Source organism: Ovis canadensis, chromosome 10, assembly GCF_042477335.2.
Source record: "Ovis canadensis isolate MfBH-ARS-UI-01 breed Bighorn chromosome 10, ARS-UI_OviCan_v2, whole genome shotgun sequence".
NCBI classification, from domain to species: domain Eukaryota; kingdom Metazoa; phylum Chordata; class Mammalia; order Artiodactyla; family Bovidae; genus Ovis; species Ovis canadensis.
In genome coordinates this window covers 42,664,121-42,688,646 of record NC_091254.1, presented here as the reverse complement: position 1 = coordinate 42,688,646, position 24,526 = coordinate 42,664,121, and the positions used below count along the sequence as shown (strand labels likewise).

Here is a 24,526-nt window from a genome sequence, read left to right as displayed (position 1 = left end):
TTCATGGTCAGAGTTTGTGTGTTGTTGGTATCATGCTTCACATGTGTTTGATCATCGTGTTGTGTTCATTGTAGGACTGCTTGGGTCATTCTGTATATATTGAATACCAAAAAGTTGTTAAATGTATTTACATTATTGGCAGTATTAAAATTTGCTCTGTATCTTTAAATTCTCCCTAAAACACCAGTTTCAGGAACTAGAGGTAAGATAGGAAATTGGATATTACAGTTTTTACAAATGTATTCAATTTTGAGTAAAGCTTTTGAAGTCTTTTATTTCAGTGTGTATGCAATGGATGGATGAAATAAGAACTATTCTTTACTGTAATTAAAAGAGAAACCAAAAGAAAAATGTTGCTATGACTGCAAAGGAAAAATGAATAATTTTTGCAGATTTGTGAAGTTCTGAATATTACTAACATCCTACTGATTATAGTGCTGTAAAATTTAAGGTTAATCTCATACCGAGATAATTAATGTTAGATATATAGCAGATATGTACTCATTAAAAAAAAATAGTTGAATACGTTATTCTGACACCTGAATGTCTTTCCCAGGTATACAAAATGAACCACTAATGTGTCTTTACATTCAGCATCTGATAAAGCCACTATTCTATGTACCTTTACAAGTGTGTTTAATATAGACCATAATTTGGAAAAATTCTGTAAGGAATAGCACACACTTTATGCACTTAACTGTCTTTGCCTTTTAAAAGTTGGTAACATGTTTCCCCTCACTAATTCTAAATGACATTAAGTAGATTGTGAGTGAAATTTGTTTTAAGAGGTTGGTAAGGGTCTAAGATATCAAAAGTGAAATCGCTCAGTCGTGTCTGACTCTTTGCGACCCCATGGATTGCAGCCTAAGAGGCTCCTCTGTCCATGGGATTTTTCCAGGCAAGAATACTGGAGTGGGTTGCCATTTCCTTCTCTGGGAGATATCAAAGCATTAAAATTATTTATATATTAATAGATATCTGTGCTTGATATAGTAAATATTAAAATGATAGTTGTCTATTTTTATAGTTATTGCAAATTAACATCTAGTAAGTGAGGTAGGATTAAAATATATTGTGTAAAGTAAATAGAAAAGGGGGGAAGTAAACTTGAAGGAATTAATATAAGGAGGCATTTTTGAATTATTTAAAAAAATGTTTTTATTTTAAGTGGAGAGTACGCAAAGAAGCCATGATGGGACTTGCCCAGATTTATAAGAAATATGCTTTACAATCAGCAGCTGGGAAAGATGCTGCAAAACAGATTTCATGGATCAAAGACAAGTTGCTCCATATATATTATCAAAATAGTATTGATGATAGGTAAGTTAAAGAGACCATAAGTAAAATGTTTGGTGCTTTTTGGTATTATATAACTGTTGTTGAGCTGTTGTGTTAGGTGAACTATTTTTTAATTTTATTTTTTATAATTTTAAAGTCGCTCTTTGGTTTTTACTGCAAATTAAAAATTTTGAGTGACTAGTTGCTTTCCTGCCAAAGCCATAAATGAAGTAGTGATGTACATATAACTTTAGGGATGGCTACATCTTTTATGGTCATTTTCGTATACTGTATTTTAACTGAGTAATATTTGAAAGTAGAAATGTATGCAATTATAATTTAAATATTGTTTCATAGGTAATTGTATTATAAGGATTCACATTGATTTTTTTTTCAAATAAAAGTCAAATATACACCTTTTATATTTAGGCATTTTAAATAAAAACCATTCCTACTTAAGGCTAAAAAAATAATTTATAAATTTATATATAAAAACACATTACCTGAATATAGTCTTTGTGTTTTTCTATTCCAGTATATAAGATTAGATCTTGTATGGAACCTATCCATTCTATAGTTAGTAGACTTGTAAATCCTGCTTCCAGTCCACATTGATTTGATGAATTTTTAGTGGGGTCCAAATGATCTTACCTGTAAAGATCAAAATAAGAAAATTAAGAACCAGTAGGACATCTTAGAATTTTAAGAGGTGTAGGAAGTAGAAACTGAGTATCTTAGGTTGATGTCATCTAAGAAGTTTCACAGTTACTATTTTTAAAAAATTGACATTTTAAAGCTTTTTGAGCATGTGACAGTGCACAGAGATTTTCATTTTGATTTGGTAGCTCCCCTTTCCCCTGTTCTTTTTGTTCTTTTATCTAGGTCGTTTTTCATGATGATCACTCTGGAAACTCAGAAGACATATATTTCCTTGTTAGTTTTAACTTAGATTAGAATTTGTTGCTTGGAAAGTTCTAATGTAGTTTTTTAACCCTTTATTATTTAGTTAATGAAATTGAGCCCCTAGTACATAACTTGCCCAAAGTCATGAAAAAGTAGCGATCTTTGCTAGGTATAGGAGTTTTTCTTGTATATCCAGCTGCCATTTTTTTTGTGGGGTGGGGGAGGCTCTTCTTGTTAAAGAAATCTTTTGATTTGTAAATCTCATCTCCACTCAGAAAGAAGAAGCTCTCATATGTATTTTTATATGTCTTGGAAATTTATATACATATGTAATACATATATTTATAGAAATTAATAGAGTACTTTATGTTTTTTCATAGATTGCTTGTTGAACGGATCTTTGCTCAATACATGGTCCCCCACAATTTGGAAACAACAGAACGCATGAAATGCTTGTATTACTTGTATGCCACCCTGGATTTAAATGCAGTGAAGTATGTTTCAAATGTCAAACTCTGTTCTTTCTATCTTTTGCAGTATACTGGATTTTATGGAAATGAAAACAACTGTATTTTTAATGTCGACAATTTATGTAATGTACATTGTTTAAATGGTCAGACACAATAGAATACTTGGATAAAAGTACTGCTACTAACATGGGATTAACAAGGATTTTTGTAACTAACTGAAAAACAGCTGATTGATTAGGTAGCTTTTAGGACTTGGTTTTTTCTGTTGTCTCAAGAAATATTGATGTATTTTTTGTTTTTTGCTTATATTCCTTAAGGCATCAGAAGGGTCCATATTGTGAAAGTAGTACTTTCTTATTTTTACCTGATACTGATTTGAGTTATAGTGTAAATCAGTAGGATACATATTTTTGTGCTTCATAATCTCAACATGGTGTTATAGTTTGGCATAAAGGTAAGCAAATATATATTTTTATGACTGTGTTTCATTCAAAAAGTACTTTTGAAGGCCTTTTGGCACTTTGTACATGGAAGAGGAATTGCTAATTGAATTGTACTGAGGCTTAGGAAATTGAGTCCTGGAGATTGACATGCTCTAGATTTCAGAAAGTATAGATCCTCAATATTCTAGTAAATGGGTAACTTAACCCCCAGCTAATGGGGTTTACATATGAAAAAATTAGAAGTCTAGGGAGCTGTACCTAATTTTCATTCCTATCACAGCTTAATGGAATTCTTCACTTCACTTCCCCCATGGAAATTGTTATATGTCTGTTTATATCTTTCACAGAAATGTAGAGAAAAAGATTGTAGGAGGGAAAATGTACATTTCTGAATATCGTCTGTATTTCAGGCACAGGAATGTATCTTAACTGTGTCTGCTTTCCTGCTGCAATTGGCAGAGTTGAGTAATTTCAACAGGGACCTTATGACCCACAAAGCTTGTGAAATTTACCATCTGGCCTTTTACAGAAAAAACTTGGCAGCTCCTAGCATAAGTAATATTTTTTCTGTTCTCCACGTGATAAACTGAATCCTACAGAGATCAGTTAACTTGCATAAAATTACACAAGTCGTAAGGGACAAGGCCAGAATTTGAATTCAGTTCTACCTGGTTCCAAAACTCATTCTTTTTCCACTGCATATAGTAGAATATGTTTCCACTGTATTTAATTGATTGTAAAACCTTAAATTTTAATATGCTAACATCTCTGAAATTGGAATGCATCCTTTTCTTCATGGTGCAGTTGATGGCCTCTTAGCGTGGATGAGATACGATATATATATGTATATTCCTTTTGGAACAAACTATTTTAAGTCACAACCAGTCTAGATGCCTTGACTCATTTCAGCTGTCATTCATGAGTAGTAATGAATTAAAGACACTTTTAAGCAAAAAGTGAGAGTTCATCACTCATAGATCCTACTTAAAAAATTACTAAAGAGTAAAAAAGGAAACTAAATCCAGAAGGAAGGAATAGGATAGTTTTCTTAAATGAGTGTTGGGATCTGTATTAAAAAGTAGATTAGCATCTAGGCTGACACTGAGTCAACCTCCACCGCTGCAACAATTTGTGAGCTCGTGAGAGTCCTTGGGATACCCTTCTCGTTCCCTGGGAGGGGGCACACAGTCAGATAACAACGTGTTAAGATGGCAGGTAGTGCTCTGATATTCTTTCATTGTATAAGAGCGAGGACAGATATGACATGTTGATTAATTAGACCAACTATACCTATTAAAAATTTGAGTCCCCCCTAAAAAAATTTGAGTGTATAACTTCCAAACCCATAGGAGCAAACAACTGACAACTTTAATACCAGAAATGGAAAAGAAAACTTAAAAATTTGTGAATAGAATACACAAAACATAAATGACAATTTCAGAACTAAAATAATATACTGAAAATATATTTTGAGATATACTGAAAAATAATTTCATGTAAAAGCTGAAAGTAAATTCCAATCTGTGGATCAATTGATTTCTACAAAAATGGTTGGTGGGTGCATGAATACTTATCTCTTTTAAGTTAAAATAAGTAAGGTATGTGTGTGTATATGTGTATAACATTTTTGAAGTTATTTTTTATATCAACTTTTTGTAAAGTTTCTTTATATGTTCTATACACTAAAACATCTGTCAGGTATGTGCACAATATATCTTAGAGATTATAGTTATGTTTTTACAATGCTTATGGTGTCTTAGCGCATATAAAAGTTTTAATTTTAATATAACCAAATATACCAGTCCTTTTCTGTTTTGCTTATGCTCTCTGCATTTTAAAAATTCTTTTCTATACTGAGGTTAATTTGTTGTTCCATATTTTTGAATAAAATTTTAAAGATTTGCTTTTCAGATTGAGATCTTTATTCTTCCTATAATTTATTTTTATGCATGATGTCAAATAAGAATCTTATATTATTTTCTACATGGATATTTAAGTCAGTTATTCTCTCTAATGACTTCCCTGTAATACCCACACTCAAGTTTCTATACAACTATGTTATCCATTTGTAAGTTCTCCATTAATTCAATATGTCCCTTTGTCTGTTACTTCCTATTAATCAACTTTTTCGAATTAACTGACCAACTATACACCTAATGCTTTTTAACATTTTATTACTTATTCTTTACATTTTGTCTGTGGTTATTTTCTCCAAAAGTCTTTACATTTACTGTCATGAAGTATTTTATGCACCCAAAGAAATGATGAGTTTTGGAGCATAGTAATAACTGTCAACATTCGCTGGATCATTGAAAAAGCAAGAGAGTTACAGAAAAACATCTATTTCTGCTTTATTGACTATGCCAAAGCCTTTGACTGTGTGGATCACAATAAACTGTGGAAAATTCTGAAAGAGATGGGAATACCAGACCACCTGACCTGCCTCTTGAGAAACCTATATGCAGGTCAGGAAGCAACAGTTAGAACTGGACGTGGACCAACAGACTGGTTCCAGATAGGAAAAGGAGTACGTCAAGGCTATGTATTGTCACCCTGCTTATTTAACTTCTATGCAGAGTACATCATGAGAAACACTGGGCTGGAAGAAGCACAAGCTGGAATCAAGATTGCCGGGACAAATATCAATCACCTCAGAAATGCAGATGACACCACCCTTATGGCAGAAGGTGAAGAGGAACTAAAGAGCCTCTTGATGAAAGTAAAAGAGGAGAGCGGAAAAAGTTGACTTAAAGCTCAACATTCAGAAAACGAAGATCATGGCATCTGGTCCCATCACTTCATGGGAAGTAGATGGGGAAACAGTGTCAGACTTTATCTTTTTGGGCTCTAAAATCACTGCAGATGGTGATTGCAGCCATGAAATTAAAAGATGGTTACTCCTTGGAAGAAAAGCTATGATCAACCTAGATAGCATATTGAAAAGCAGAGACATTTATTTTGCCAACAAAGGTCCATCTAGTCAAGGCTATGGTTTTTCCAGTGGTCATGTTTGGATGTGAGAGTTGGACTGTGGAGAAAGCTGAGCACCGAAGAATTGATGCTTTTGCACTGTGGTGTTGGAGAAGACTCTTGAGAGTCCCTTGGACTGCAAGGAGATCCAGCCAGTCCATTCTGAAGGAGATCAGCCCTGGGATTTCTTTGGAAGGAATGATGCTAAAGCTGAAACTCCAGTACTTTGGCCACCTCATGGGAAGAGTTGACTCATTGGAAAAGACTCTGATGCTGGGAGGGATTGGGGGCAGGAGGAGAAGGGGACGACCGAGGATGAGATGGCTGGATGGTATCACGGACTCGATGGACGTGAGTCTGAGTGAACTCCGGGAGTTGGTGATGGACAGGGAGGCCTGGCGTGCTGCGATTCTTGGGGTCGCAAAGAGTCGGACACGACTGAGCGACTGAACTGAACTGAACTGAATAACTGTCTGTGAATCTACCACCCACCCTCTTTCATCCTCCTTCCTCTCAAAGGAAACCACTAACCTTAATTTTGTGTTTCTCATTTCCTTTTAAAGAATGGTTTTATTATACGTATGTATGTATCCTTTAATTATATATATATATTTTTGATCATTTTTGAACATTATAAAAATGGAGTGATTATCGGTATAGTCTTCTGTGATTTTTTTTTTCCTCATACCATTCTATTATGTTCCTAAACTTCATCCACTCTCTCTACATAGCTTATGGGTCATTCATTGTCACTGAGGTATTGAATTACTTTGTCATTATTCCACAGTTTTATTCCATCATCTTGACATTGCAGATCTGAGTGCATGGAAAGAATGGACATTTGTGTTGTTTCCATTTTTTAGTAATGCAAATAATGCTATTGTGAACATTTTCCAATTTAGTAAACATGCAAGAATTTCTCTGAGGTATAGTTGTGAATGGTTCTCAGATTTGACTACATATTGGAATCATTTGGAAAGGTTTAAAAAGCACTGACACATGAATCTCATCCTCAGTTTGTCATTTAATTTGTCTAGTTGGTAGTATGCACATTGGGGTGTTTAGAAAAGCGTTTCTGGGGATTCTAATGGGCAGACAAGGTTTAGGATCACTGGAGTTACAGCTATGAGTGGAACTGTGGAGGATGCACATTCCCAGCATTATAAACTAGTCAAATCATTTTCCAATATGATTATACTAATTTATACTCTTGCCAGTGGTTTCTTAAGTTTCTCCATCCTCTGGCATTTTATTTTTTGTGGATCTTTTGGATATGAAATTTTGTCTCATTTTATTTCCATCGTCCTGAATACTAATAATGATGGTTTACTTAATGTTTCTGATTTCACCACAGTGCTCACTACTGTATTATAACGCCTGTCCTACTTCATTTGTATTACCATTCTAGCCCAGAAAGTCATTTGAATTTGTGACGTCAAATTATTTTGAATGGTATTTAAAATAGCTCCTCTGTAACAGGCAGAATTTGTTTGGTAAGGATTTTTATTTATTGCAAGAGCCATATATTTTATTCTATGATGGTGTTCTTTTAGGGGAAACAAAGTACCTTCTATATTTTAGACTTTTTATATGTACCCACTTTTGGATAAGTCACTAAGTTAACTGAGTATCTTGATGATTGCAGAGGAGAACTGAGGCAGCTTGAGTGCCCTCTGATCATGGTGTGTATTTCCACCTTTCCCATGTTGCCCAGAGCAGCTGTTATCCACGAGAGTAAGTGGTACTATCAGGTGTCCTGGTGGTGATCTTCTCCTTCATTTATCAGGCTCTCATCTAGACAGTTCTGTACTGCTGAGTCTGACAGGTAGTTTGCCAGTTGAGAGCAGATTGGAGGAGAGGTTCTCGTCAACATTTGACAGGTTTCTGTGGCTCAGTGGCAGTTCTGTTTCTTTGAAATGACGCAAACGTAGTGCATTGGTGCAACTGAGGAGAAGCCCGCATGAGGGGACTAGTTGTCTACTTAAAATGTCACTTAATTTTAAAAAAGTCAGTTAACAAATGTAAGAGTTGCCAGGTTCCAGTCAGATTTTTCACTTTTATTTAGTGACAGAGCTGGAATTCAGACTAACATTGAATGAATGGGTACTTGTCTTCCTAGTATAGTAATACTGCTTCCACTAGTACAATTTTTTTTTTCCTTAAGTGCTGTTTAGAAAGGCAAAACACAAGGACACATTGTCTTTGCTGCTTAATATAATTTGATTACAATGCTTGAGGGGGTGCCCCTCCTGACTGTTACAGTACAAATTCTTAGTATGTAATGGTCACTTTTTGACTTAAGCTGCAACCGTAATGGTTTATAATAAGCTTTAGAATTACTTAAGATTTCATCTTTAAAGTAATAAATAACTATAGGTAAGATAATTTCTTTTTTATTTCTCTGCTTTAAGTGAAAGCAAGTTTCAAAATCCAGGGCCTTTTAAAGTTACAAGTAGTGATAAAATGTGTAGATATGGAGAGAATTCATTGACTTTGGGGTTCAGAAGTAATTTCACAGATGACTGCTCTGTTTCTTTCAAAATTATTGTTTTCATTACATAACTGCTACTTTGCTGTGAGACTTTTTCAGTCATCTGGATAATGGTCATTTTTCTTTTAATATTTGAATCCTTGAAATGTGCCTGTTAAACTTTAGGGAACTTCAGTACCTTGAAAACAGTAAAGTATAGCTATTTTAAGATGAAAATGCTCCAGTACTGTTGTTTTGCTAGTACCATTTATAAGGGACTACTATAAAGGGAATTTGTGTCCAAATCTCTGCTAATTTATCTCCTTTTTTAAAAAATACAAAAGTACTTTTAAGACACAGTGTTGAGAATGAAAATATTAAGCAAATAATTGCTTTGTCTAGCAAAAGAAAATGGATGTTTTTACATGGTTTATGTACGTCTGCATTAAATTATTGTCTCAGAGCAGTGCTTTGTATGTGTGATAATGGAGTTAATAGAAAGTATGTGCTCAGTCGTGTCTGACTCTCTGCGACCCCATGGACTATAGCCCACCAGGCTCCTCTGTCGATGGAATTTTCCAGGCAAAAATCCTGGAGTGGTTGCCACTTCCTTCCCCAGGGGATCTTCCCGACCCAGGGGTGGAACTTGAGTCTCTTTGGTCTCCTGCATTGACAGGCAGATTCTTTACCACTCGTGCCACCTGGGAAGCCCCAGTAGAAGTATAAATAATTGAAAACAATAATGAGAAGTAGTAGTTGGTTTTGAAAAATTTCTTTTTAAAATTTTTGAATATAAATGGTTCTGATATTCTATAACTCAGCATTTAAATAACATTAACTGCTCTCTGTGATTTATATATATTTTATGTATAAATATGTTTCTTATATAAATCTCTTTAAAATTTCTGCCTGAGAACAATAAAAGTGTTATGGGGACATCAAAATTTTTGTTGTGTAAGGTGAATATTCACTTATATAACAATTTATAAATGAATAATAAAGTATATATATAATGTAAAATTATAATATTTTTCTTTCAGGAAAAAGTATCCCCATAATCTCAGAGCTCACTGTTTTCTGTCTTTTATTCCTTTTCATCCTACCTACTGAAAGATACTATTCCATTAAATATTGCTTTATTTCTCAAGTTTGTAATCACCTCGGTTAATTCCTATGCCCTTGCCTGCAAATGTGTTCCAGTTAATGAGAAATTTTCTGTATTTCTGTACAAAAGGAAAAACAATCACCACTAATCCCCTTCTTTTGATATGCCCATCTCCGCAAATGTTATTATCTCTTCTCTTTGATTCCTCTCTCTCTCCATTTATCATCAGTTGCTTAGCCCCTATAACTTTTACCCTATCTTTGTCATCTCCCTTTATAGTCTGAACTTATAGAAATATTATATAGTTGGAATATCCTAGAGGATTTTTATCCCATTTTGTTATTTAAATTTATGTGTTTATGTTTTTCAGAGCATTGAATGAAATGTGGAAGTGTCAAAATCTGCTCCGACATCAAGTAAAGGATTTGCTCGACTTAATTAAGCAACCCAAAGTACGTTATCACCATTTCTGCTGTGTGTTTGTTGAACAGCTGTTTCTGGGTGGAACGATTCTGACTCTAGAACCTATGATCTCTAACTTAGAACACTGAAATTTTTAAGAAACTTACTACACAGAAAAACTTAAATTCACTGTATCTGCAAAAGATGATATCCAACAGGAAACAGAATGTGCTTCTGTGTACTCAGAATTAAGCCTTTTTTCGTAACTTTAAAAAAAAACAATAACTCAGCATTATTGATAGCATATAAAACAGTAAAATTACACTTAATGTTGTTGCACTGAAATGCTGCCATCATCTTTGTATAGTTTTGTGGTTATAGAAAGTTTTAAAATCATGTAATTATAGTTTAATATTTTGATATTTTTACTTAGGACTAATACTATGGTAATTTTAATGTATTACCTGGTCTTCATATTTATAATTTAATGGTAGTTATTTATCCAGTTGATTTGTTTGAGAATGTTGTATGTAGGCCTATAAAAGATATAATTCATCTAAAAATCTGTGTGTCTGGTCATTTTAAATTGCATCCAGGGAAAACAGCACAGTGTTATTTTTGTCTCTTTTTCAGCACATAGTGGACTCCTTCACCCTTTCCCCACAACATACACTTTCTGTTCATAGGACAGAGGTCAATAGAATGGAGTTATTTCATCTAAGGGAGAACAGCTCCAGTTTTCCTAGGTGTAAATCTTGCCATTTGTCCTAAAAATCAGTGAGCTAACAGTAGTTGTTTGAGGTTTATGGTGACCTCACTTTTTTCTTAACCTCTAAGTCAGTAGTAGTAATAAGACATTTCTTGACCCTTGTTTGCCTGATTGAAGCTTTACAACTGAGTAGTATTTTTGGTTTATAGGCTAACAGTTATCTCTTTGTTTATGACTTATTGAACATAATTTAACCTTCTGTGATTCCTGATTATACTGAACCTACTAGAGTAAGTTTTTCCTTGTTACACAATAACTTAAAATTATTTTAGTAATTCTGCTATTTCAGTACTTCTGCACGAAGGAGGGAAATTGGAAAATCTCAGTTAAGTTAGTGTGTTTCAACCAATAAACATTTGTTTTAGTCAGTGTTATAATGCAGTGTTGAGTGTTTTAGGTAATATGCTCTGGATAAAGTGCCCCTCTTTGTCACCTAGAGACATATTAATTTACTACCTCTAAAGTTGCAAACATACTATATTTTAGAATGTGAGATGTTCTCATTTTCATGTGTATAAAATTATTACTGATTGAAAGCATTATTAAAGTCTTAATAGCAGCTGAATAGCATTTTAAGTGTATAGGTTGTGTGTTGAGCAGTGTGATGTATGAGACTGTAATCAAGAATAGCTTTGTTGACTCTCACTGTCCCTTTAAAATTTATTTAGTGTGAGCTTCTTCTCTTTGCTTGTTCATAAAAACTTGGCAGGGTCTCATATTCCTGTTCAGTCTAGGAATAAAATACAGTCTCAATTCAGTTACAGTGTTTATTCCCTTCTACTTTGTGGTATTATCCTTTAAATTGTCTTAATTAACATGCTATCTAAATCAAAGAGAATTCTCATTCTTGTATGGTGGGGTTGAAGAAGAAACAGAATGGAGAAGGATGGTACTCTAAAGCGGCCTTGTAGTGAAAGGAGAATTAAGTCTTAATACTCACTTTATGTTGAGAGTTCTAGTAGATGTTATACAGTTAAAGTTAGGAAAAAAAAGAAGCTGTGTTTAATTTTTGTCTTTATAATTCTGCCTATTTTATCAGGAGGACTCGTAGATATTTAATATTTTCCTTTGACTTCTTTATTTCTTCTGATTAAGATAATTTTTATTCTTTCTTAGCAATGTAGCTCTTCTACTTATTTCATTTAACTTAACTGATTTGCTCAGTGTCTCTCAAAGTGACTTGCAGTATTGTACTTTGTTGGTGATCTTTCTTTTCATTAAATAACACTAACTTGATGCAGTGAATAACTAGCATTCTTAGAAACATCATTCATACCCATGACTTTACAGAATATGTTACATGAAGCACAATGTAATGAAGACATTCATGCACTGAAATATTATACTGCACTGATGCAGCATATAACTAGCCCTCTTTGAAAAATCTTTTGTACATGTTAATGGCATCTTAAGTGTCTTCATCTAGCGTCTTCTCAGTGGCTTCCTGACTTATATGTCATAATTCTCAGGCTTCAATACCTCAGTTCAATCAGAATTATATTCTTGTCAGTTTTTTGTTTGAGATAGACTACAAATGTGCAAACTGTTTCCAGATTACTTTGTTCCCCCTTTAAACTAAGTTGTCCTGTCCTTTGAGTATACTTAAGAAAAACAGAATACCTCTGTGTCCCAAAAGGTTGAGGCAGCAGTCATATCTTTTTTTTTTCCTTTTGAGAGGATGACAAAACAGGATGAGGGAAGAAGTGACGAGGGTGGATTATGACTTCACTTCTTTCATTCAGTTTATTGGGGGCTTAAACATGTCTAAAGAAGGAATATATACTGGTGGTCTGGGCTTGGGCTTAGACTGTGAGTGGGTTATGCTTAACTTTCTGAAAAATGTAATGAAGATTATTGCTGGGAGATTTTAATTTTGCATTTTTTGTGTGATTTTCAGACAGATGCCAGTGTCAAGGCCATATTTTCAAAAGTGATGGTTATTACAAGTAAGTTACTTTAAATATTATATGTAAAATTTAAGGTTTATTTGAGACATTTCTTTCTTTGGTAGTATAAAATATTCCTCAAAGTTCCATTTTAGGCTATGATAATATAGGAAAAGATTAAAGTGTTTTGGTTGATTTTTATTTCTTTCCCCCAGCATACTCAGCTTTCCTTTTTTTTTCCTTATTTTCATTTATTTTGCATTCTGCACAGAATTATTTTGTGTTTTGGTATGAGCAAGAGCTAGATAAAGGTTTTGTTGCACAAATTTATTTTTGAGAATTCATTGAAATTGCTATGTAAGCTTGCTGTTAAAAACTGAGCCTGTGCTTACCTATTGTTTGCTCTAATGTAAATCTATCTGAAGCTTTAATTTCATTGTGAGTCAAAGTTTAGAATGAAGGATATACTTAATAACTGCAAATTTTTTTTGAAAAAAAAAGTTAATTCACTTTTTTGCTTTCAAGTAAAATGTTTTTAAATAAAAAATGTTTTCAAATAAAACATTTGTTTTATTTCAAATAAATTTTCAAATCAAATGTTATTTAATTACCTTTAACAGGGAATACTAAAGGGTTGTGTTGCACATCTCCTTTGTTCAGGGCAGGGAAAAGTAGCTTTTTTTTCAGGGCACTAGCTTTTCCTCTCACCTCAGAGGTCACTGTGTATAGCATGAGGGCGGATGGAAGATCAGGAGCACCTGGGGAAGTGCTTGCACCAAGCTTCCGCTTGGCTAATGAAGAGATCTTAGGGGGATTTTTAAGATGTTAAAAAATGTTCCAAGATATATGTGGAAGTATGTTAAGACACTAAAAAAGAATAGTAACCTAATTCATTGGGTATTAGACTAAGTGGTAGAAACTCTGGCATGAGTAGAAATTTCACACCAAAATACCTTGTAGTCCTGAGCAGTTAAATTAGTTTTCAGTCCCTTTGGAAAACTTAAAGCAAGTGATTTCATGCTGTTCCTTTAAAATAAGTATTTCCCTGGTTGTTTGGCTGTGGACACTATCCTCTAAAGGAGATAATCTCCTGTAGTCTTTCTGTTTTAACCTCGTATCCAGTTTCTTCCAACAAGTACAATATTTCCCAAACTCTGCTCCAAGAAATGTCAATATCCTGCACATATTAGTAGTACCATCAGAAAAAAAAGAATTCCAGTGGTCAAGTATGTTTGTAGAATCTTGAATTAAAGGGATTTTCATTGCTGTTTTTCCCTTACTCCTTTTCTCCTCTCTTTCCTTCCTCTCTCCCACTCCCTTCACTTTCTTTTCATTTTGTTTCTTAGGTGATATGCTTTATTGTAGCCTTAATATGATACTGTGGAGGGGCGATAAAGTGACTTTTTCTAAAACTGTACCGTTGATAAACAGTACAGTAGAATTTTTGTGTTACGGAAATAGGGAAAGGTTACACAGTCACATAGTTGAGGGGGAGGAGATTAGTTCTTACCATGTTCAGTCATGTAGCCAAGATATAAATGGAACTTCAGAGTCATATATGAACTTGAAGACTGCATTTACTGTATTCATATTTTAAGATTCAGCAGGTTTCTGTTACTTTTATTAGGAGTCCATATTTCTGTATTACCCTATTTATTAGCACGGTCCTACCTAGTCTGGTTCTCCATTACAGTTGTGAGCAGCCAGAAAAACGATATTATGATGGATATTTTGTTAGCTTTCATAAGTGTTTTGGTTAGTGATGTATTAGGAGAGCAGTATAAAACTGATCTTTGATTCTGTAAGAACTCAGACTTTCTCATGTGGTAGTGGCATATCTGGCAGGAACACCTGGACCATGTTGTTCAGCCTGTTTTGGTACCGAGCAGCATGCATGGGTGTGTGCACTTTCTGTGGATGTTTTAACAGTAAACAGTGCAGAACAGGAAGATAGTTTCTTCAAGGTAAATCTTACTGATCTTGATCTCTTGCTGTGAATCACAAAAGAACAATGTATGCACAAGCTCATGGGACAGTAATAAAATTGGTATTTTTCAGGTTGACATTTAAGGCCTTCAGATATTATATAGAGTTATTTAAAATTAACCAGTATGATCTTTCTCTGGATAGATGGTCCTTCACAGTGATTTTATTTAATGTTTCTAGGAAAAAATTTTTTACTTGTGAAAATTCACTATTAAAGGATCTGTATAATTTTATCTCATTAAATTAAATGAATTTATATGTTAGGATTCTTCATCAAAGTAAAGAATGAAAAATGTTGCTCTTTTATTATTTCAGGAAAAATCTAAAATTGTATTTTAATTTAATTTAAGGAAATTTGCCAGATCCTGGTAAGGCTCAGGATTTCATGAAGAAATTCACACAAGTGTTAGAAGATGATGAGAAAATAAGAAAACAGTTAGAAGTACTTGTCAGTCCAACATGCTCCTGCAAACAGGCTGAAGGTTGTGTGGTAAGGAGAGAAATTTAAAAGAGTTAATGTTTGATGATAAGTCACTTCAGTCATGTCTGACTCTGTGCAACGCTATGGACTGTAGCCTGCCAGGCTCCTCCATAATGTTTGGAGAAGCCCACAAATCCTTTTTTGTCCCCTTTTGTAAAATAATTTATGTTTGTTATGTAAAATTTAGGAAATATCACAAAACTAATAATGTATTAAACTGTAATTACTTTATAGACACAGTTGTTAATATTATGGTGTATGTTCTTCTAAAATAAGATTATATTGTACAGAGCTTGGTATATTTTACTTTTTTATTAGTCTTACTATATTATCTTTAGTAGCAACATAGCACATCATTGAATATATGTGCCATAATTTATTGAATGGCCCCCACTTGTGTTACACATTTAAATTTTTTCCCAGTCTTTGATTAATGTAAAAAATAAATAATCTTTATAGCTTAATAATTTTACACAGTCTTGATTTCTTTTCTTTAGGATAAATTCGCCAGTATCACTGTTGGAAACACAAAACTCAAACAAAAACATTACTATTTTGATAGGATTTATAAAATTGGTTGCAATCATATGAGTACTTTTTCTCCTTGGATACATTAGTCATTCTTATTTATTTTGTAAATTGTGTGTTTTTAATCTTTGCCTACTTTTCTAGACTATTTGTCTTTATCTCATTGGCTCATTAGTATGTCATGGCATTGTGTGTTAATTAGGCTGCAGATAGTTTTCCAACAGTTGTAGTTTAGTCCTTTTCATTTTGTTTGCGATGCCCTTTACATATGATAGTTTTGTTGTCTAAGTTTGTCAGCAGTCTCTTCAAGGTTTTTGCTTTTGGAATCTTGCTTATGAAATCCCATTGTACTGCAGGTGAATGAAAATATTTACTTATATCCATATTATTTAATCTGTTGCCTGTGTATCTTCCTAAATTCTTTAATAAAAGATGATTCTTGGCTCTACCCCAGATTGACTAAATGAGAATCTTCACAGTGAGGCCCAGGAATCTGTAGTTTTAATAAGCTCCCCTGATAATTTTGCTTGTTGAAGTTTGATATCCCATGACCCTTGGTTTTATTCTTTTGTGTTTGTTTTTATCCTTTTGGAATATCTTTGGTGTAAGATGTGAGATAGGAATTTAACTCTCCTTTTATTTTTAAAAAATGTCTATTGAGCTATTCTAGTATATTCAGTGTAATAATATATTGAATAATCCTTTTCCTGTTTACTTGAAATGTTACCTTTTTCCTACACTGAATTCTTAATTTAGTCTTTTTGTATTGATTTGTTTATTCCAGCACCAATACTATACTAATAGTACTGGTACTATGTGATTTTAATTATTGTAGTTTCTTAACATTTTAATGTAATGAATTATTTAAATGTACTTTTGTAATATTTTAAACATCTCCATTACAGCGTGAAATAACTAAGAAGTTGGGCAACCCCAAACAGCCTACAAATCCTTTTCTGGAAATGATCAAGTTTCTCTTGGAAAGGATAGCACCTGTGCACATAGATACTGAGTCTATCAGGTATTTAATGAAAATATTGAATTTTCATTCTCATTAATTCGTTCATGCTTTAGTAGTCATTACTGAGTGTCTGCTATATGTAAGACACTAATCTGTATAGATTTATGTATATACATAATGGCTATCTACTCATCTGTATATATCTGTATGTATTTAGTATTTCATGTTATTTATTTTAATTTTATATACTCTTTTTGGATGAGAATTTGTCAATACAAGCCTAATTTTTATCTGTTATCAGTATACTGGTTAGTTAGCTCGCATAAGTTAACTGATAGAAACAAGTTGCTGTTCTACCTTCTGGAAAAGAAAATAAAGTGATTATGTTATAAAACAACATATGATGCATTTCACAGGTATCTGAGAACTAAAAATGTTATTTTTAAGACAGCCTTCATTTAAAGTTTCAGGTTTGATATCACCTGACTTTGACATCTTGGAAAATACTTTCTTTTTATGTCTGTACTTGGTTTTGTAAAATGTGGGAAGAGGTCTTATTTATTTATTTATGGCCATGCCATACAGCATGATACCAGGGATTGAACCTGTGCCCCTTGCATTGGAGTGTGGAGCCATTCAACCACTAGACTGCCAGTGAAGTCCGCACCCGGCTGCCCCACCTGTTTTTGTTTGTTTTAAACTTTTCCTGAATGTTTCAACCAGTTGAAAAAAAGAATACTTATAAAATATGGAGAGCATATTCTTTTTTTATGACCAGTAGTACCTTTCAGAGGTATATTAGAATCTAAAATACTACTAATGGTACACTGTCCTCAGTAAAGCCCTTTTGGGGATTTTTTTGGAGGGAGGGCATAAGGTATGGCTTCTGGCTTGTAACGTTCTGTAGTGGAGGAAGACATGACGTTGGATGCCTGTTTTTCATTTTGGACTCCTCTTGCCTTGTTTTTCATCTGAGGAAAGTGTTCTTCAAAAGTGTTCTTTCCAAAAATAAAAGGAAGCAAAACAAAAACCGGAATCCTGTATATTATTACAAGGAAAAATCTGAATCAGACTGAAATTCATTAATTAAATAATCCGATGCCTTCTATATTTAAAACAATGCTACTTAGGCATTGGCAAAGCATACTTTATGCTTTTCATTAATCTTCTGTCTAGTAGTGGAATAAGAATTTTAATCAAGAGATTATATTATAGTTGCATAAAATTGATGCAGATAGTGTTGAAAGGATTAAAAGAATTTCTCTGAGAGGGTAGTATCTGATGTGAGAGGAAGAATGGGTAAGATTTTATTTCTACAGAAATGGGAGGAGATCCTAGGTGTTGAGTTTTATATAAGCCAAGCTAACTGGATAGGAAGGAATAAGGATATTTAGAAAATGATTGCCATCTATTTAAGTTACTCTATGGAGAAATGTAAAAGTGTTATGAGGTGATCATCAAAAAGCATTTGGTGTCAGATTGTGGAAAGCCTTTAGGATCTGACTTTAGAGCTTTTACTTTGTTCTTTGGTCTGTTGAGAAGCAGGAATGATTGATGATGAACAGGAGGAGGGAAACAGAAGAGAGAGCCTGCTAAGGTGTTATAATTTTCTTTGAATGACGATAGTGGGATGGAAAGGAAAGAACATATTTGAGGAAGGTTTTAAAAGAACAGCCTTAGAAATGGGTCCTCTTACTGGAAATGGGGAATAAAATGGAGGAGGAGTGAGAAGTTTATGGGGTCAAATCCAGATGATGAAGAGAATAGTAGTACCTTGGAAAGAATGAAGGGAGCTGCTGAGAAAGGATATGCTTCTTGTTTGGGCATGACAGACAATTTTTTTAAAATCAAATTACAGAAAGATAAAAGCAGGTTATTGCAGTATTTTTGAAAGTTAAGATAAAGTTTCCAGAAGTAATGCATTTTATGAACAAAAAGACTTGAGGACCAAAGCATGTCTTTGTAGGTTGGTGATACATAAGATATGTTCAGTCATAACTAATAATAACAGGTAATAGCCATTATTGCTTATAATGTACACTCTTTGTTTTATGTGTTTTAACTCATTTTCCTCTTTATAAGGCAAAAAATATTATTCCCAGTTTACAGGTAAGGAACAGTGAGCTACACTGATGTTAGAGTAACTTTCCTACTGCTGGGGAGTAGCTAATGGCATTTAAACAGAGGAAATCTGGCTCCAGCGCCCTCTTGGTTTAACTGTCACACTGCAGAAAGGTTTCACTCTCTTCCCCGCCAGTAGTCATGGAGTGTCCAATTCACCTAACTTTTCCTAATAGTGGCTGTACCCTTTTCAGTCTTTCCCATTTTATAGGTGAATGATGATGTTGTTTACTTGCTAAGTCATTTCCAACTCTTTGCAACCCTGTGGACTGCAGCATGCCAGACTTCCGTGTCCTTCACCATCTCCTGGAGCTTGCTGAAACTCATGTCCATTGAGTTGGTGATGCCATCTAACTATTTTTTCTTCTGCTGCCTCCTTCTCCTCCTGCCCTCAATCTTTCCCAGTATCAGAATCTTTCCCAGTGAGTCAGCTCTTTGCATCAGATTGCCAAAGTATTGGAGCTTCAGCTTCAGCATCAGTCTTTCCAATGAATATTCAGGGTTGATTTCTTTTAGGATTTATTGGTTTGATCTCCTTGCTGTCCAAGGGACTCAAGAGTCTTCTCCAACACCACAATTCGAAAGCATCAGTTTTTCGGCTCTCAGCCTTCTTTATGGTTCAGCTCTTGCATCTGTACATGACTACTGGAAAAACCACCATAGCTTTGACTATACAGACCTTTGTTGGCAAATTGATGTCTGCTTTTTAAAACACTATCTAGGTTTGTCATAAGTTTCCTTCCAAGGAGCAAGTGTCTTAAATTTATGGCTGCAATGAATGATGGCACTGTTTAAAGCTGAAATTTTTTTCCCCATATGTTTTTTGGCTTTTTGCTTTTCTTATTTTTCTGTAAGTGGCTTAGAGAAATTGTCATTTTTTATTGATTATATGAATGCTTTATAAAACAAGGCTAATTAACACAGTTTGATTGCCTTTTAAATTTATGCTTGACATTAATAAATACTAAATTACATGATCTATCATTTGTTTCCTTTATTTCTTTCTGCCTTTCTTTCTGGTATCGTATTAGGTGGCTATATTTTTTACATTTAGGTTTTAATTGTTTTGGAATCCATTTCATTGTAAGGTGGAGATAAGAGATCCATCCTTTTTTAAAAGCCTAGTATCTAGTTGTATCAAACCATTTATTGAAAAATTGGTTTCTTCCTGTTTGATTTGAGACAGTCCCTTATTTTAGGATAAATTCTTAACAATACTTAGGGTCTTACTGGATTTTTTCCCTTTGTTTCTTTGTATTTTAAGGCTTTTATGATAAAAATTTAAATTTCATTTAGAAAGTTCTTTCATCCCTCCTCCCTTAATATTTACTAGCTGTTCTCAAACATTACTTAATGTTTCCAGATGAGTTATAGAATGCATGTGTTGAATCTTATCCCACACCAAGTTGTGTTCCTGTAAGATATTTTTAGACGTAGTGGCAAATGCTATTCGTGTAATACTGATTCCATCTTATGAAAATACTTGTCTTGATTTTTTCAAATCTCTTTGCTCCTTTTAGTAATTTTAGGAGTTATATACAGATTCTGTGCATTTAAAACTTTTTACTCCTAGTTATTTTATGTGTTTTGACTTGTCATTATAAATAGATTTCCTCGCCCCTGGCCCCTGTATTTTTAAGGTGGCTTTGGCTAATACAGAATAGCTCTGTCCATTTTTGGTGTTGTTGGTGTCACCTCACTGAACTCTTAGTATTTTGTAATAGTTTTTCAGTTGATTCTCTCTGATTTTCCAGGTTGATGCTTTTTATCACTGGCTCTTATTCTGTGGTTATTAGCTCAATTGTACCTAACTTAGCAACTAAACAACAGCAGTACCACCTCTACAGGAATGCCTTTCCTCACTACCCTCGCTAACCAATCTCACTTCTTGTCTTGGCCTTCTCTCCAGGCCTTATTGTTTCCCGATTATCTTTTTTAATGTATTTATTTACTTAATTTTGGCTTTTGGCCTCCCCTCACTAGACAGAGAGCTTCCTGCTCTTAGTCATGGAAGAAAGAAATGAATTTCATTTTGGATATATGGCATTTTTCATTTCTTTGGTACATTTAGGTAAAGAAAACCTTAGAACTGATGAAAATTTGGGAAGAGAATTCAGGCTGAAGATTTTTATTTGGAGTAGTTGGAGCTATGAGAAACAGTGAAGCAGGGGAAATGGGCGGAACAGGACAGAAAACATCCTCAGTGATTTTAACTGTTAAGGGAATGATAAATTTAGGAGGATATTGCAAGGAAGACAGATATATTTGACTCATATCTTGACCTTAGATTTGAGTACATATTTTTGTAGAAACATAAATCTACTAAGCGTTTTAAAAACCATTGAATAATTGAATTTTCTTGTATTTTGATTTGTATTAGGTCTCTGACTTGATATTTGTTACTTGTTTTTTGTAGTAAAACATACCTATCAAAGTGAATGAGTATTGTGGATAATTGACAGTGCATTTCAAATGATTATTTTGAAATCACATAAGCTTGTTTTTAGAAGAAAACTTTAAAATATTGTATTTCCTTTGTGATCTGTTCTAAGTATTCTAGTGAGGATTTATTGTATGTTTGCTGTATAACATTTTTACACCTGTCAGAAGCAGTCCTTTCTGGCTTTCATAACAGTGCTGAACGCAATAATATTTGCTAGGTTGTTTGAAAGTGCTTTATGTTACCATTTATCCTTTATTTCAGTATATGTTGTTCTACATATTGGAACCATAATGAACGTTAGATAATTGGAAAACATCTCTTATCATTCACATGTTTGGACCTAAACTTCACACAGCAAATACAAGAATAAAAATACACTGTTAATAAACAGCAAGTCAGATAACATTTTGACCTCATTTGAATGGACATGGGGAAATACCATTTTGAAAAGAAGCATTTCAAAATATTTATTACAGCTTTTTGTTTTGCCATAATGGTTGGGAAACAGCTGTATCAAATTTGTGTGTGGTTTAGTTGTGGTCTGTATAGAAAATACTCAGGATTATTTTTCTTAAACATTGCTAATTAAAAAAGAGTTGAAAAAATGGAAAAAAAAATTTTTTTGTCATACTTTAGTGCTCTTATAAAGCAAGTGAACAAATCAATAGATGGAACAGCAGATGATGAAGATGAGGGTGTTCCAACTGATCAAGCCATCAGGGCAGGTCTTGAACTGCTTAAGGTAAATATGCTTACATTGAAATTTAGGCACTTAAGTGGCTAATGAGATAACTGTTACATATATAGTTTGTACGTTTTAGTCGAGATTTGCTTTTCTAGGTTAATAGAATCTAAAATAAGATTTTCTTAATCACTTTTAGGTAATTTTGAAATTGTGCATTTATTCTAACATGTAAGCTAAATATTAACATTTTTATGTTTAAATTATATAATATAGCCTAGTATTAATTATATTAAGGATTATAAATTAAAGGTTTCATTAGTGTGCAAAGAACTTGCTAACACTACCACAGGAAGCACCAAAATTTTAAAGTCCATTTTATATGTTATTTTGTTAGCTAAAATTTACCTTTGCCTTTTACTTATTACAAAAATATCAGTTAATTGTTGATAACTTAGGGCATATAAAATCATAAAGAAGAAAACATTGAGAAGCCTATCATTCATAAATACTTCTTTTGTTTCCTTTTAATCTATAGAAAAATATACTTTTTGGTACAGTTGAAATGAGACTGAATATACAATTTTATATCTTGACTTTTCCCATAATAAATTATAAGCATTTTCTCAGTGTTTTTTAAGACAGTGTTTTTAAGTGTGTCATAAAGCAGGTCTGATTGTTTTTACTGTCATTTATTAGATAGTTACTCTAAGTTAATTGCTTTTGCTTCCTCATGTGTAATGGAGGTAGAAATAATACTTATCTCACAGGGATTAAATTAAATCATGTACGTGATGTCTTAGCAGATATTTATTTTGAAAGTGTGATTGTAATGGAGGGTCTAATTTGATTTCCTTCAGATCGCTATACCCAGTTTTACTAGGTCTGTTAAATTTCATCCATTTTCAGTTATTTTCTGTTGTCTTTATATTCTATTAAACTCTACCTTAAATTCCTAGATGTGGTAAGGTCTATTTATTGCTTTATTTTTTCTTTAGTCCTATGTTGGTGTGTTTATTGTAACCTTACAATTTCTTTTACTGTTTAATGTTTTACCCTCTTCCCTAGATTATTTTTTTCCAAAAATGTTATTATCTTCTTCTAATGACCTATATTTAGAATAATAGAGGTATTTTTAAAAATTCTCTTCTCATTTTCCTTTTCTCCTAGCTTGAGTTTCCTCCACCCCTCCTCCCCAAACATTAACCAAATCCAGATTATTTTGAGAACTATGTTAGCGTGTTGTTTAATTTTGAAGATAGTTGTTTCTTTAGATTGTACAGTCTTCCAGTGCTCTCATTTATTTTTAGCATAATTACTTGTGTTTTTACTTTGACTTGTAGCATTTCTAGTGTGTAACATTTTGGATTTATAGAGATGAAAAGGATTTATAGATCATTTTTATGATCATTTTTTAGGTACTCTCATTTACACATCCTATCTCATTTCATTCTGCTGAAACATTTGAGTCTCTCCTGGCTTGTCTGAAAATGGATGATGAAAAAGTAGCGGAAGCTGCGCTCCAAATTTTCAAAAACACAGGAGGCAAAATTGAAGAGGATTTCCCACACATCAGATCGTGAGTTGAGTTTTTTTCTGATAAATATTCTAGAAAATAAAATAGCTTGCTGTTTCTTGATTTACATAATAGTTGGAGTCAATTTTAAGTTTTGAGGAAATAATGTCTGGGTTTTATCTTAAGTCTAAACTATTTAGAGTCTTTATTTCCTGGGAGAAGGCATTGATTGGTATTTTAGAAGATTCATGAAAATGTAAGGTGACCATGGCATTTCCTTTTGAAGCATCAATTTTGCTTGAAGATTTCAATGAAAACAGTTTTATAGCAAAAGAGTTCCTTGGCATATTATGGCATAGAATAAACAATGCGAATTTGAGGTCCAGTGAGAAACGCCAAAGGAATTTCAGCAGGATTGTCCATAGCACTTTACTTTCTTCTGTTATTATGAGTATTGAATTGAAAATTTTCAGTAGTATTGTTTTACTTGACACAGGGAAGCAGAGAAGCATGTAATAATCATCCTAACAGCAGTATATTTTCTGTGTGTGTTTGCATGTTCTAGTATTTCCAGAAATTGGAGATTATGCTGTTATCCTGGAGATCTCTAATTATGGTTCAGGATTCTATAATAGCTCAGAAAGAATACATCTTCATTCCTTATGAATCCCTCCTTGTTTCTGTGTGTTCATCTCTCCATCCTCTTCCTGGAGAGCGTAGCTGGTGGTTGGTCCTGATATTGCCATAGTCACTGGTGACTGGTTTCACCTCTAGCTCATTGCTTCTGGTCTAGTTCATAGTGGTTGGGGTACTGTGTTTCTTCATGTTTAAGTGGATTGTGGTTCTTTTTTTCAGAGAGAGACTTGGACAAAGCTAGCATTTTAGAGGCTCAGGTATAGGTTTTGTAATCCCTTTCTATTCACATGAGCTTAATCAGCTCTAGAAACTATTGTTATAAAGGAAAAGAGCATTATTTAAATGATAATTGAAATACCAATACCAGAATATTGTAACAATATACTTTTGGCAACGGCAAGAAACTTTATTTTTTATAAATGGCTTCCTAATTTTTAAGGGAGCCTGGAGAACATGAATTTTCCTTGTAATGGAGC

The 24,526-nt window shown here is 33.4% G+C and overlaps 1 protein-coding gene across 6 annotated transcripts in view; it reads left to right on the top strand.

The window, feature by feature from the left end:
- The window catches only part of PDS5B (PDS5 cohesin associated factor B), a 178,591-nt gene that overhangs the window by 86,812 nt on the left and 67,253 nt on the right, over positions 1-24,526 (top strand). For all 6 annotated transcript variants that reach the window (XM_069601599.1, XM_069601596.1, XM_069601598.1 and 3 more), the window contains exons 12-19: positions 1,169-1,320; positions 2,562-2,675; positions 10,010-10,091; positions 12,708-12,756; positions 15,033-15,172; positions 16,597-16,712; positions 21,853-21,958; positions 23,317-23,477. In XM_069601599.1, coding sequence (XP_069457700.1) covers positions 1,169-1,320; positions 2,562-2,675; positions 10,010-10,091; positions 12,708-12,756; positions 15,033-15,172; positions 16,597-16,712; positions 21,853-21,958; positions 23,317-23,477 — 920 coding nt within the window. The remainder of the gene's footprint in view (positions 1-1,168; positions 1,321-2,561; positions 2,676-10,009; positions 10,092-12,707; positions 12,757-15,032; positions 15,173-16,596; positions 16,713-21,852; positions 21,959-23,316; positions 23,478-24,526) is intronic.